Source organism: Vulpes lagopus, chromosome 19 (assembly GCF_018345385.1).
Source record: "Vulpes lagopus strain Blue_001 chromosome 19, ASM1834538v1, whole genome shotgun sequence".
NCBI classification, from domain to species: domain Eukaryota; kingdom Metazoa; phylum Chordata; class Mammalia; order Carnivora; family Canidae; genus Vulpes; species Vulpes lagopus.
This window is the reverse complement of record NC_054842.1, coordinates 31,550,158-31,565,028: the sequence shown is the minus strand read 5'-3', so window position 1 is coordinate 31,565,028 and position 14,871 is coordinate 31,550,158. Positions and strand designations below refer to the sequence as shown.

Genomic DNA, 14,871 nt, shown 5'->3' with positions numbered 1-14,871 from the left:
CCACCAGGGCTCATAACCTGAGAGCTTGGAGGGGTGGTACCCCAGAGGAATGTCAGGTGCTTCCACCAGAAGCGGGACAGATTCTGGAGGAGGCCAACAGCAGATATCTACTCCTTGGCCATCATCCTACTACTGTGGCCAGAGGGAGGTTCTTAGGCCTGGAGTCCCCTCAAGGATCAGTCTCTGCATGCCAGGGTGAAAGAGCTATGGTCTCTCCATCTTCCCATCCAAGCCACCTGCCCCGACACCCTCCTCAGCCTCCTCTCCTGCTGGCTTCACAGAGGAGCAGTGAACATTCTCTTCCTGAATGCCCAGCAAGGTACTCCCTCCCTGTGACCCATGACCAGGGAGGAGGCCTGACTTCCACTGACCTCATCAGGTGACTCAGTGCACAGCGAACACAGCCCAGGGTGTGTTAGGGACCCCAGGCCCAGGTGAAGAGCCCCACAGAGCTTTACAGGCCCCAAAGTTTACAGCTGAGAAAGCAGTAGATGCTGCCTGGGAGAGCCAGGCTCGGGGCGGGGCATGGGGCAGGGACAGCCCAGCAGAATAGGTCGTAATCAGAGCAATCACTGGCTGCCAGCACCCTCAGCCCAAGTGCTGTTCAACTGGGAAATAAGGTACATGATAAGCACGTCCCCACTAGTCCCTCCTGACGGAGAGGTGGGGAGAGGCAGGCTCTTCCGACAGTCATCCCTGCTCTGTCTCCTGTGGGTGGCATCCTGCTATCTGCGCTTGTGTTTGTACTTGGTCCCTGCCCCGAAGGCTCACAATCCACTGATACAGGATCAGTCCAAACAGTGCAGGGAGGGTGTGTGCCTGGCAAGGCAGGACGCCCATTCCCTTTCCCCGAGTGAAGGAAACAGGCCCTGGGAGACGGGGAGGGTGTGCTGAGGTGCATGAGGGAGGGGAACAGGGAGCAGAGGCCTTTCCTGTAAGCGGGGAGGCTGCAGACCTGGACAACTGAAGGAAAAGTAGAAGAGGCAGGGGCAAGAAGCAAGGCAGAGGGAAGAGGAGATGATCCCTTCTGGAAGCGAGGGTAGGTCAGGTAGGAGCAGGAGCCCAGACCTAGATTCAGAACCAGGGAGAGGGTACAGGGTGGGGTGAGGAAGGTGGCCCAGAGTGGATCAAAGGACTACCATGGGATATGTAGAACGTGGGAAGATGCTCAACGTACTTCCCTCACGAGAGCTTCCATGGGCTGACCCTGCCGTGGACAAGGTGAGGGGGCGGTGAGGAAGGGAGGGGCAACCTCCAACCAGGAAATGCCAAGAAGGCTTTAAGGAGGCCTGTCTTTGAGGGTGTGTGTGTGCGTGCGTGCGTGCGTGTGCTATAGCCATGATGGAGCCCAAGACTTGGGCTCCCAGGGAAGTGGACTGAAAGCCAGGAATGGGACTGGGACCCCCAGCCTCTCCCATGTGAATGTAGAGGGGAAGATCCGGGGAGGACAGAGGCAGCAGGGCCTGGGAGGACACCTAATCCTGTGGCCCCCTCCTGGACCCAACATTGGGGGAGGATGGGGCTCCAGACAAGCCTACTTAGGGGGCTCGATTAAGTGTCTCCCAGGCTCTACTGAGCAGAAGCCTTTAAGAAGAAGGCTGTTATGGAGAAAGCAAGGCCTCCTAAGGAGAAAAGCTGGGAACAGGTGAGGAGGGAACAGGGACCCAGGAGGGAAGCCCTGCTGAGTTAGAAGAAAACAATCATTAGTGAAGGCCTGTGAGTCAAGTTCACTCCTCATGCCGCTCTAAGTGGCAAGTGCCACCGAGAGGTTAAATGACTTGCTGTTACATCACACAACTAGTAAGTTGTTTTTTTTTTTTTTTTTTACAACTAGTAAGTTGACAGAGCAGGGAGAGAACAAGAAGATAACCCCCCTTTGGACTGTGAAGTCCAATACCTCGATTATACGGTGAGGGATCCAGTACTCCCCAGGAGGGTGCCCATCTACCTATAGTCCTAGGTGCTGAGTTCCTTCTCCAGAGCTAGGGGCAGGGAACAGGATTTTGGATCAAGGTAGCCTCACTCCATGGCATCCTTGGATCAGCCCTAGTTTGGCTCCATGAGCTGAGTTGTCTGGGCTGTTGGGGATAAGAAAGACCCCCGATCCCCAGGGCGTAGGTGGACTCTCCAGCTAGATTAGCCATGCCATTCCCTCTGGGGCACTGGTCTCCCCCTGCAGGGGCTAAGAGGGATATCAGGGAGGGAGAAGGGACTGAAGTAGAAATGCAGCCTGAGGACTGATTTTGAATATCATAGAGAAAAATATCTAAATGTGTTAAATACGCTGCTTGCAAACAGTCTTGAGGCAAACTTTTTTTTTTAATAAAAAGTTACTCAAGGGACACCTGGGTGGCTCAGCGGTGGAGCATCTGCCTTTGGCTCAGGGTGTGATCCTGCGGTCCTGGAATCGAGTCCCACATCAGGCTCCCTGCATGGAGCCTGCTTCTCCCTCTTCCTATATCTCTGCTTCACTCTCTGTGTCTCTCATGAATAAATAAATAAAATCTTCTTTAAAAAAAGTTACTCAAGTTGTTATTTGTAAAAGACAAAAATTAGAGACACCCTGACCATTCAACACCAGGGCAGAGTTTAAAAAACTCCTCGTTGGCACTCAGAGGGATGGTGATGAGCCCTTCTCAACACGGGAACGAGGCTAATTGTCAAAGAGGAGGAGACAAATGGCAAATGGTGAGTTTTCTAAGTGAAAACATACTCGCTGGGGAGAATTAGAAAAAATAGAAATTTAGCAAAGCTTAAATAGTGATATGGAATGATGGGTGAATGAAACAAATATTTTCTCTCTCCCAGTAGAGTTAGGACAGAGTTATTTTTCAAAGAGTGTAATGTAAAGATTAACAAAGTTTAAAAACAAGCATCATGGCAGAGACAAGGCACTGGTTTTCTGTTTACTCAGTAACATTCAGATGACAGGATCCCCTGGATCCCGGGCCACACGGGGCCAAGGATGATGTAGGTGCTCACGGACTGCGTGTGTGAGCCCAGCAGGACAAGAGCAGAGGTAAAGCATGAGCTCTCCGGCAGTGGCTGATTATCACACAGGCGTGGTGATGAGCCGGCCCAGGATAACAGGCTGTGATAAGCATCCCTCCATGTGACCTGAACCGAGGTGGGTGGGGTGCAGCGGCTGGGGACAGGCTGGGGCTCCTCACCCACAGGGAACGGACATGGGAGGGATGCAGGGTGAGGCCTATTTAGGTTTCTCCTTTTCCTGCTCCTGCTGTGCTTCCTGCCATAGCAGAGAGTGACCTCCACCGAGTCAGACTCAGAGAGAAGAGCACAGCCAGGCCTTGAAAAGTCTTTCCTGGAAGCACATGGAAATCCCATCTCTGTGTGCCCCAAGCATTGCTGCACCCCAGGTGACATGTCGAGAGGCTGGGGTTCCATGAGGCAGGACACCCCGGTGCTGCAGCACCCTCCCCTCTTGTCACTCGGAAAGGGAGGGCGAAGTTGGCCTCCAGGCTGGAGAGGGAGATGTGGGGCTGTAGGAGCACACGGTGGGCCACATGCCACCGTGGAAGAGAGACCGGAATGCAGAAGGTGTGTGGGAATGGGAATGGGATGTGCACAACAGAGCAGAGCAGAATGGAGTGGGGTGCTGGAGCTGCATCCAGGAGGGCCCCAGAGGCCAGGCTCTGCCTGGACCTCATTTAAGGAGAGCACTTCCAGGCCAGTGGTGCTGGCAACGGGTGCAAAGGGGGCAAGGACGGGCCAGGCACCAACATGGGCTCCAGACCCCGGCCGGGCCATCCTCTGGGTGGGGGTCCGACTTGACCTGCCTGCATGCTGTGACTCAGTCTCTGTGAGCAAGGGTCCCAAGGAGCCGGGGCTTGGTACGGGGCTGCCAGGGTCTGGATCCTGGCTCTGCCGCTTACTAGCTATGTGTCCTCAAGCAAGTTATTTTCTCTCTCTGTGCCTCAGATTCTCCAAACATAAAGTGGCGCTAATAAAAGTAACCCCTTTCATTGGGCTGTTTTAAGGATTAAATGAGTCAACATTGTATTGGTGCCAGGTATGGACTGTCTACACTGTGTGTTTGTTAAATAAAAATATAAACTAGTGGCCAAGGTGGTCCACAGGGGAGCAGGCTGCCCCACTGGTGACCGTGACAAAGTGGTAGAGCGCTTGACTGCAGACGTGCCCTCCACCTGCTGGGGGCAGGGGCAGTCCCCGGGGGACGTCCCCCTCCGTGCCTGTATGTGCACAAGGAGCTGGGCAGCCAGAGTTAATTCGTGATCACACTTGAGTATTCAAATTGCCAGGAGACCCTTATCAGCTGCTGCAGGAGTAGGGGGCGTGGCCCAGGGAACCGTGCCAGCCACCAGGGAGGACAAGGTGGACAACAAGGAGCCTGGGGGTGAGTGGTGGGCAGAAGGGATGGCACCAGGCGGTAGGGCCTTGACAGAGATGGCTTGGAGGCTGCAGGACAATGAGGCCTTCCCCAGTCACTGGGTCGTTTTGGAATTCAGTTCAGTTCAGCTCAATTCTATTTATTTATTTATTTATTTATTTATTTATGATTTTATTTATTTATTCATGAGAGACAACACACACACACACACACACACACACACACACACACACACAGGCAGAGGGAGAAGCAGGCTCCATGCAGGGAGCCCAACGTGGGACTTGATCCCAGGACTCCAGGATCACGCCCTGGGCCAAAGGCAGGCGCCAAACCACTGAGCCATCCAGGGATCCCTCAATTCTATTTAATAAACATTTTTAAGCATCAGCGTATGCTGGACCAAATGAGGGATTTAGTGCAGAAGCTCCCAAGGAGCTCACAGCTGAGTTAGAAAAAGAGACTTAGATGCACACTTATTCCCATCAGCACTGCCAAGCACAGCGACAGCTGCCAGCCCTGAGACCTCACGCGCTGCACACCTTAGGATAGCCTGGGGAGGTGCGCATTCGTATCTTCAGCTTCAAGAGAGGGCACTGGGCGTCTGGGAGGTTAAGCAGGCCGCCTAATGTAACCCAGCTGAACAGAAGGGTGGTCAGCATCTAGGTCTGACGGTGAAGTCACGTATTGTCTCTGCTATCACCTACGATAATAAAGGCAGAGACACATTGTGTGTGCTAGGGAAGGGCCCTGATTCTTATTCACCTCTAAAATGGGGATAATGACATCTAGTTTCCTGAGAGACAAGGGATAGATAATGAATCTACACCATTTTAATGAGTCTACACCAGTTTCTCCTCTTGCTGTGGAGGCCCAGAAACAGGTAGTAACAGGAGCTGCTCTGGAAGGGTAGAAGCCAAGCTCTCTGCAGCAGGCAGTGCAGGGCGGGGGAACAGAATGAGCAAAAGGCCGGAGGTGTGAGCATGCAACAGGTCAGGCATGAAAACTGAGAAAGCAAGAGATTCAGGCAGAGGGGAGAGCCCAAAGCTCGTTCCTCTCTTTCTTCCCTTGGCAACCCTGGAAAAGCTGCTGAAAGCTCCTTTCCGGTTCCTCCTCAACCCACATAATCTGACCTCTGCACACACTACCCACTGGAAACACTCTTGCCAAGGGCCTCAATGCCAGCCTTTTGCCAGCCCACTGGCCATTCTTAGATCTTACCTTCCCTCCTCCACAACCTGGTGTGTTCCTTACCTTCTCTTTGAAACACCACTTCCCTGCTGGTCTACTTCTGTGTGCTGGGTTCTCCCCTCTGTCTCCTTTGCTGGCTCCTTCCCCTGTGCCACCCCTGAATGTTGCTGTGGCCAGTCATAGGCCTACTCCTTGTCAACGCATTCTCATTGGGAGACTCATTTGTTCCCAAGGCTTACCCACCACCTCCATGTGGGATGGTCCAAGACCCGATCTCTTGCCCAGCACCCACCCTGAGCACTGGACTCATATAACTCCCCGCTGGGCATCTAGACCTGCATGTACTCCAGGAAGTTTGACTCAAAATGATCCCAGAGGGGTTCCCTGTATTCCCCAATAGCTGCTGCTCTTTCTGGGTTCTCTCTTCCAGGGGTTGGTATCACTAATGCAAGTCAGATCCTAGAGTCCGTCCCTAACATTCCCTCACTAACATCTGGGTGCCATCTCCTAGCAATGTGTCTCACATTTTTCTGGCTCATCCCTCCCTACAACATCTCCACTGCTGCAGAAAACATCTTCATCATAGCTCCTGGGGTTCCACAACCTGTCCCATTGCATTCCTACCCGGCTGCCAGAGAGGTCTCTGTGAAATGCAAATCTGCCCAGGGCACCCCCTGTCCAAAAGCCTTATCCCCATTGTGTCAGGGATAAGGCCCACACTTCACAGCATGCCAGTCAATGTTCCAGCCTCTTTACCACACATTCCCACTGTCCCTGGGTCTCCGGCCAGACTGAAACCATGGAGCAGATAGATTAGGTCCCAATCTTTCTAGTCTCTAGGCCTCCGCTTGAGGCTTCCTTCCTCCAGGTAGCCTTCCTGCTGCCTTAGGATGAATTAGGGCCCCTCTTCTGTGCCCCCATAGTAGCTGTGCACAACAGAGAGCTATGGTCTCTTTCTACAACACATTCATGCTTTCTCTTCTTGCTCCCCACCTGAGGCCATGGAGTCTTTGAAGCCAGGGCCTGTCCTTGTGCTATATTTTTCTATGGTGCTAAAAAGTATTTGCTGAAATCAAAGGATTTGGGAAGGGTCTTGGAAACAGACCCTGGGGGTGCTTATAGGAAATGGGTTACTCTTTGTGCAGACACCTAGAGCTGAATACACAGTATCCTTTCTCCCCTTTTCCCTAACAGAAACTCAATTTTGTTCAGGAGAAAGCAACAGCATAAACTACACTTCAGGGTCTCTTTTGCAGAGGGTATAGCCATGTGGCCTCGTCTTAATCAACAAGACTTAAGGAAAAGTAGCTAAGCATGCATGGGAGAGATCTGTTTCCCTGATGTGAGCACAACCCTTTCCTGTTTCCTGTCTTCCACTTGGAATTAAGAGAAGAGGCTAGAGGTGGAGCAGCTATCTCGTGACAATGAGCAAGCCACACACTAAGGAATCTTTAGGGGTCTAGGTCATGACCCCTAATTATATTCTAGCAGGCTTTTTTTAAAAAAAAATATTTTATTTATTCATTTGACAGAGAGAGAGAGAGAGAGAGAGAGAGAACAAGCAGGGGAAATGGCTGGCAGAGGGAGAGGGAGAAGAAGCCTCCCGAAGAGCAGCGAGCCTGACGTGGGTCCTGGGTTCATGACCTGAGCTGAAGGCGGCCACTTAACTGACGGAACCACCCAGGTGCCCCCTAGCAAGCTTTTTATTATGAGACAAAGAAATCTCACTGAAGCCACTTTGGTTAGGTCTCCACTACATTTAGCTAACCCCACCTCATAAGAGCAGATAAAAGCAGATAACCATTGGTGAGCATTTCTGACTAGGCCTTTCCTTTGGAGATGATGCTGGTCCTGAAGTAGGCAGAGGGCAAGGTTAATGGAATGAGATGAAATGAGGATTGGAGAAGCTGACTTTCCCTGGATTTCTATCAGAGGACCATGACAAGGCCTTGCTCAGGGTTTGAGGAAGACGCTCCAGACATCACAGCCTCAGTGTGCCCATGACCTGGGCCTTCTCTGCTCTCTGTGAAATGAGATGCTCTGATTGACATGCTATCTTCTTTCTCTGCTCCTCATGAAATGAGGCTGCTGGAATAGATAACTTTTCAAAGGGGATAGTGCTCCAAGTCTGGGCTTTGTAGTCAGGCAGAGCTGGGTTTGGTTCTAGCTCCATCACTTACTGGTTGTGTGTCTTTTGGTCATTTTATTAATTTTTTTTAGTTGACCTCTCTAGCATCATCATCTATAAAAACCCAGATTGTAATAGTACCTATAACTGTCGGGCTAATGCTGGGGTTCTATGGAATCATGCATTTGAGTACCCAGCAGAATGCCTGGACAATACACCATGGGTACTGCAGCGTGTGTTGAATGCTCTGGGTGGCAGCCGTCCTTGTGTTCCAAGTTCTCTGCAAGGGGAGCCTGGTGACCCGGAGCTTCCTGCCTATTCTAGGTCTGGGGCTGCTGCAGGGCTGTGGAAAGCAAGATGCCCTTTACTCTGTGGATGAGTGAGGTGGCCCACTGCCCAAAGGCTTTTCTTCCAGCACTGTGTGCTGTTGTATGTGGAATTCTTGGACTGCAGGTGGATAGGGGAAGCCCGCAGACAGAGGATGGCCCAGCCCAGGCCCAGACTCAGGCATTGTCCTGTGAGTCCTTGTCTTACCCAAAGTCTCCTGGGTCTTGAAGGTGGCCCTGTGCTTCTCCTAGCAGTCGAGTGGGCTTGCACGGGGGACTACAGGAATCACGGAGCTGGAAAAATACCTCCAGAACTGGATTCCTCACCGCAGCTGCCTTGGGCATAACTTCTCTTAGCCTTCCCTTGAGAAGCCTCACCTTCTTTCTCTTCTGTGCAGTACGAATCCTAGTGGAAAAAATCTTGGGGAAGAAAAAAAAAAAGCCGATGTTCTATTCCAGCCTGAGAAGGAGGTCGGTGGGGTGCGTCCCTAACGTCCACGGGGGGCCCTCTCTCTTGGCTGCTGTCGCTCAGGCCAGACCCAGCCATGCTGACACTTGACAGCGCCTGCAGTTTACCTTGGCTCGGCTCCAGAGAGTTCGGGCCCTGCCCGGGGCGGCCCCCTCTGCAGCGCAAAGAGCAGTTTAAATATAAATCAGTCCTCGACACAAACAGCCCCGGCGAGTCGAGTCCCGGAGCCATCCCCGGAACTGGGAGCCCCGGTTTTCGGCGAGTGCAAACAAGCAGAGGCCCGCTCGGTCCATCTCCCCGAGGGCGTCGGGAGGGCGGGGGCCCCGCTCCTGAAGGCCCCGCGCCCCTCTGGCCCCCGGGCTCCCGCTGCCGCCGCAGCGCCTCTCGGTTCTCCGCCCGCCTCCTCCTGCCCTGGGCGCCCCGCCTGCCCCTCCCCCGGGCCCCTCGGGCGCCGCGTCGGTCCCCGCTGCACCCCGCGGGCTCCCCCGACGCCCCAGCGCTGCCTCCCCTCCCGGGGCCCGGCGCCCAGCAGGCGGGACCTCCCCGGGGCGCCCGAGCCCGCGGGTCCCAGCCGCGCTCCGGCGGCTCCGGCGGCTCCGGCAGCTCCGGCGGCCCCGGGGCGCGCGGCGAGGTCACGCGCGGGCGCCCGGCGCGTCACACCTGTCGGGGGGGCGGCCGCGGGGGGGCGGGGGCGGGGGCTCGGGCGCCTCCGACCGCCGAGGGAAGGGGGGAGGAGGGAGAGCGCGTTTCATCATCGGCGACCGCGCGGCGGCCACTTATAAGAGTTCTGGGCGCGCACCCGCTCGCGCAGTCTCCGCGCCGCGCTCCCGCCCGCCGCCACCATGGGGCTCTGGCCCGAGCCCGACGCGCGCCGCGGCAGCGACGCCTCTCCCGGCCGGCCCCGCCGCTGTCCCCGCTCCGTCTTCGGCAACATCAAGGTGAGCGCGGAAGCCGCACGCGTCGGGGCCCGAGCGGCGGGGGCGCACCTGGGGGGGGGGGGCCGTCCGCGCTCCGTGCCGCGCTCCGTGCCGCGCTCCGTGCCGCCCTCCGTGCCGCGCTCCGTGCCGCGCTCCGTGCCGCGCTCCGTGCCGCCCTCCGTGCCGCGCTCCGTGCCGCCCTCCGTGCCGCGCTCCGTGCCGCGCTCCGTGCCGCGCTCCGTGCCGCGCTCCGTGCCGCCCTCCGTGCCGCGCTCCGTGCCGCCCTCCGTGCCGCGCTCCGTGCCGCGCTCCGTGCCGCCCTCCGTGCCGCGCTCCGTGCCGCCCTCCGTGCCGCCCTCCGTGCCGCCCTCCGTGCCGCGCGCGTGCGGACCTCTGCGCGCTCTCACGCCTTCCTGGGTAGCAGCGGGCCGCTGGCGGCCCCGACGGTGCCCTCGCACGGCGACGGCCCAGCCCTTTGCCAAAGAACATCGTGGAGGGGCGCCTCCCCGTGCGCGGGCAGCTCACTTGGAGAAGGGATGAGCTGGGGGGGGGATGACGGGCTGGGGTTCCTTGGGGAAGGCATGGGGGGGGGGGCGGGAGGGATGTTCTCCCGGCTCTGCTGCCTCGCTGCTGCCGGCGAAGTTCAGAATCCCCCCACCCCCACCCCTGCCCCCCACCCCTGCCTGCTTCCTGGTCCTCACGGTATGTTCAGGAACATCGAAGCAGGTGCCTCTCTCCTGGCAAGTTATGGGAAGTGGGTGAACAGAAGATAGGGGTGTAGCTGAGGGTGAGGACACTTTCTTCCCGAGGGCAGAGCTGCTGTGATGAGGACTGCAGAGCCCCCAGGGAGGCTCCTCGAGGGTAGTGGAGGCGGGAGTGGGGGGAGCAAGGCGCAGAGAGGTTGTTTCCAGCAATCCTACAGTTAGATGGGGCTAGGTAAAGCCTCCGGCGCTGCAATTAAAGGGAGAATAGGGGAAGGGTGTCGCTGTGGACTGATGAGGTGTTCAACAGGAAAGTTGAACCGTGTTCAACAGAAAGCCCACCTATCCTTTTTTTTTTTTTAAATTTTTATTTATTTATGATGGTCACAGAGAGAGAGAGAGAGAGAGAGAGAGAGAGAGAGGCAGAGACACAGGAGGAGGGAGAAGCAGGCTCCATGCACCGGGAGCCCGACGTGGGATTCGATCCCGGGTCTCCAGGATCGCGCCCTGGGCCAAAGGCAGGCGCCAAACCGCTGCGCCACCCAGGGATTCCCCCACCTATCCTTAATGGTATTGTTAGCAGGGGAGCTGGGATCACCACTCCTGCTTCTGCTCCATCCCCACAACACAATAAATAGAGGCTGAGTTGATTCCATGGTTGGGTGTAAATAAGACACAGAAATTTTGAGACAGTTTCAGATAATTCTCAAAATGCCTCACCTTTGGCCAGACCTGGATGAGAATGCTGTGTGCGGTTGGTTTTGGTCCCACCATTCAAGAGTCTTGGAGAAGTTTCAGCAGAGAACTATAGAAAATTTGGTGTTTATAAGTTAGGGATTGGGAGGAAAGGGTGGGAGCAACTGCTGGGTGGTCCGGAAAGAAGGAGGCCCAGGAGAGAGTCAGGGTGGGGGCAGCTCTCCCTATTTTACCAACAAGGGCAAGAAGGGTAGCTTGTCCCAGAACAGTTTCCTGACAGTGAAGGTTCCCCTCCCCCACCCTCCCCAGCAAGATTGATCCATTTAGATCTGCCCTGAGTTCCTAAAATTAGTTTATGGTAGCAGTTTCTTTGAAGATCTGTAGAAATGAGATAATTGTTCACATGTTGATGATTTTACCGCATGTGCCTGAGGCCTGGACCCAGGCCAATTGGCCTCCTAAAGGTTCACACCGGTTAAGAGTTTTTCTTAACTCTAAAAATCAGATTCTCTTAATTATTACCTCCACTGATCCATAGCAACTGAAACCAGAGTGTAGAGACTCCCACTTAGCGGCACTTAACCTGAAACCAGGTACAATTTGAATATCTCAAGGCAACTCTGGGACCTAGAATTCCCTTAGTTAAGCTCACGTAACCCTTTTTTTACAGGGGGTTGTCGGGGGATTGCAGTTTGTCGGGAGATTCCCTCCTTCTAGTGAGAGGCTGGGTGTCTCCTCTGCCCTCTCCCACTGGGTGATGGACTGCATGTGTCTTATGACATGGGTGACATGGGTGCAAACAGGGAACACCCAGCCTAAGGACCCATCATTTTCATGGGTTCCTCACTGCTGGAACAGACTAACCAATTGGGTTTATGACTTTCCTGCAAAACCCCACATACCATATGGTTTAGGGGAAGGGGATGAGGCCAGGAGACATCCAAGTCTAAGTCTAACCTCTTACTAACTAGGTGACACATGGGGAAATTTCTCACCTTCCCTGGCAGCAGAGTCCTTATGTTAAAACAACAAACAAAAATGGGTACTATGAATGATCCGCACGTCATGGAGCTCCTTAAGGATTATGTGGGAGGAGACATAGTAAAAGGGTTTTGTAAACCATGCAGGACTCTCCAGGATTGGCATCAAGAAGATGTCAGTTCTTTCCTCAACAAACAGGACTGCACATTTAAACACCATTTAGGACCTGCTGGTCTACCAATTATGCCTTACAGGAGGCATAGTTAATCGTTAAGAGAAACTATAGTTAGCAATAACGTCCAAAGGAAAAGTAATAGTAGCTAACACTATTGGAGCTGTCTGGATGGACCAAGAACTTTGGACATATTTCACCCATATTTAATCCTCACTACAACTCTGTCTAGTGGATACTATTACTATCCTATTAATGATGAGGAAAACAAGGCTTAGTGAGGTGTGGACACATAGCCAGAAAGGGGTGGAATGTCTAACTGGGTGTGTGAAACCCCAGGGTCAGAGACTGACTGCCGTGCACCCTGCCCTCACCATCACACAGTACTGCTCAATTTTGGTTTGGCACTTGGGGATCCAGTAGGTATGCTTGTTCCGAGGGGTCAGTGCTTTCTTCAGGCCCTCCTGACACACACATCCCAGCCATGAGCAGGGGTCACTGTCACAGCTACAGGGTGGATGTTCCCAGTCAATAACAGGGTCACCACACCTTTTCACTCCACAACTTTCCCCTAAAGAGCCTGGTGACTCATATTTATGGGATGAGGTTTTTGTACTCTCTCCTGTAGGAGTAAATGCAATTGTATTTATTCTGGAGATGTCTCTATTGCTTCTGGCTTACAGGATTCTTAAGAAGCAGAAGACCTGCTCACTAGTCATTGTCAGAGAGAACACTTCAACATCCAGGACTCTAAATTAAAAACAGTTCATTCAGCGATTGTGGGGGTGGGGAGGCAGGAGAGAGCCTTTGTGGCCAACTCATCTGGCAGCCTCAAAGAGATCTGTTTCTTTTTAAAATGAAATTGGGGGGGGGGGGCCAAACGTAGATTATCTTATAAAAGGAGTAGACCATTGGTAATTGCTGTCCAAATTTCAGAAACTCCCACACTTCAGGCCCCAGCATAGGGAAATAGTATATATCTATCTAGTCAGTGAGGGAGAGTCCAGTGGGGATGGTGGGCAGGGGACACACGATGAGAAGAAAGGGAGAGACAGATCTCACAGCTTGGCCTGAGTGGCCCAGTGACCTCTGACCTGGGAGGGAAGCCCAAAAATGAGGGAGAGATGTACTGTGATTTATCCTAGCCTGTGTCTGTAACTTTCTAAGGCTTCTGACACCTAACTTTGGGGAGACATCTTGGGCTTAACGTCTTGGTTTTCAGAGGGGAGTACTATATCCCACCAATCTGACTGTTCATGCCTCTCAAGAGAATACACAGGAACAAAGAATTCCTTAACTGACCTCATGGATTACGAGGTGTCCACTTCTCCTGCCCTGGGTTAATGGGTATTAACTGATACTCAGGACAGCATTATCCATCCTCTGAGAGATCCTGGCTTGCCCTGCTTATATGTGGGGGTGGGGGGGAACTGGTTGGGTAGGGGTCACAGGTCACATCTTTCCTCCTATAATGATACTCAAAGCCCTTCTCCTGGTGATGAATTGTGACCTATGGAACAAAGAGAAGAGTGATTTATGTCTCACAAAATGGATAGCTCGTCTTAACTCCTTCTGATCATTCTCCTGTGTCTGTAATAGTAACTTTTTTCCCATTCAAGTAGACCCAGATATGATGTTGAGATGTTGGGTTGGGAGCATGGCTTCCCCACATCCTCTTTTGCTCTGTTTGCGGAATTAAGAGGAGTGTGGGTGGTCCTCTGTGCAGACCTTGTCCCTCCTTGTTCTCCCTCTTCACACCTCTGCTTGGTTTTATCCCATCCCATGGGTTTAAGCACTTCTAGCCCTCGCTTCACCCTGCTTTCTGCTTGTGGCGGTGCTGGCCTGAGAAGAGCTCCATTTATGTGCCAAAGCCAGAAAGCTGTGCATGGTGAAGCTAAGAAGCTTGGATGCTCCAGGCTGTGGACCCATCAGAGGACCTTGCTTGGGGCTGGGTGAGTCTGGCCCCATTTAATATCCTAAGTTCATTACCATGTGGGCATTGCACTCTCAGTTTCTGTTGAGAAGGACATAAAGAAATAGCTGTGTGAATGTACACTTGTCTGTACCACACAGGACCAGCACAGATGGGTTGTCACCATGGTCTTTGGGGGCTCCTTTTGAGGGAACATGGGAGAGAGCTGAGTTCTTAGTACCAGACAAAGTTTGATTTGAGTTTTTAAAATCCTTTTTATTTTGAAACAATCATGTATTCATAGGAAAAATAGTATGGAGAGGTACCATGTACCCTTTACCCGGTTTCTCCCAATGGGTCCATATGACATATTGCGCTATAATACCAAAAGCAGAGAGTTGACATTGCGGTAATGTGTATAGTTCCATGCCATTTTGTCATACAGATTCATGAAACTACCACCCCCCCACTGCCTCAAGACACAAAACTGTTTCTATCGCCACCAAGATCTCTGTTGTGCTACTCCTTTGTAGTCATGCCTGCCCGCTTCTGACTGACTACCATCACAACCACTAATCTGTTCTCCATCACTATAATTTGTCATTTTGAGAATGTCACATAAATGGAACCATGAGATATGTAACTGTTTAAAACTGGCTTTTCTTGTTTAACATAATACCTTTGAGATCTGTCCAGGATGTTGCTTGTATCAATAGTTCCTTTTTATTGCTGAGTTGTATTCCATGGTATGGATGTACTGTGATTTATCTAATCATTCACCTATTTATCTAATCACTCAACATTTGGGTTGTTTCCAGTGTGGGGCTATACAAGTAAAGCTGCTGCTATAAACAATCATGTACAGGTTTTTGCGTGGACATAGACTTTCATTTCTCTGGAATAAATGCCTAGGAGTGCATTTGCTGGGTTGGATGGTAGTTGCTTGTTGATTTTTTTTTTTAAGAACCTACCAAACTTTTTTCCAAAGTGGCCATACAATTTTACATTTGCA

At 52.9% G+C, this 14,871-nt stretch overlaps 1 protein-coding gene across 1 annotated transcript in view; it reads left to right on the top strand.

The window, feature by feature from the left end:
• The first annotated feature begins 9,176 nt into the window (after window positions 1-9,176).
• Window positions 9,177-14,871, top strand: part of SLCO2A1 (solute carrier organic anion transporter family member 2A1) — an 80,615-nt gene continuing 74,920 nt past the window's right edge. The window contains 1 exon segment of the mRNA XM_041734397.1: window positions 9,177-9,418. Coding sequence (XP_041590331.1) covers window positions 9,323-9,418 — 96 coding nt within the window. The 5' untranslated portion in view covers window positions 9,177-9,322.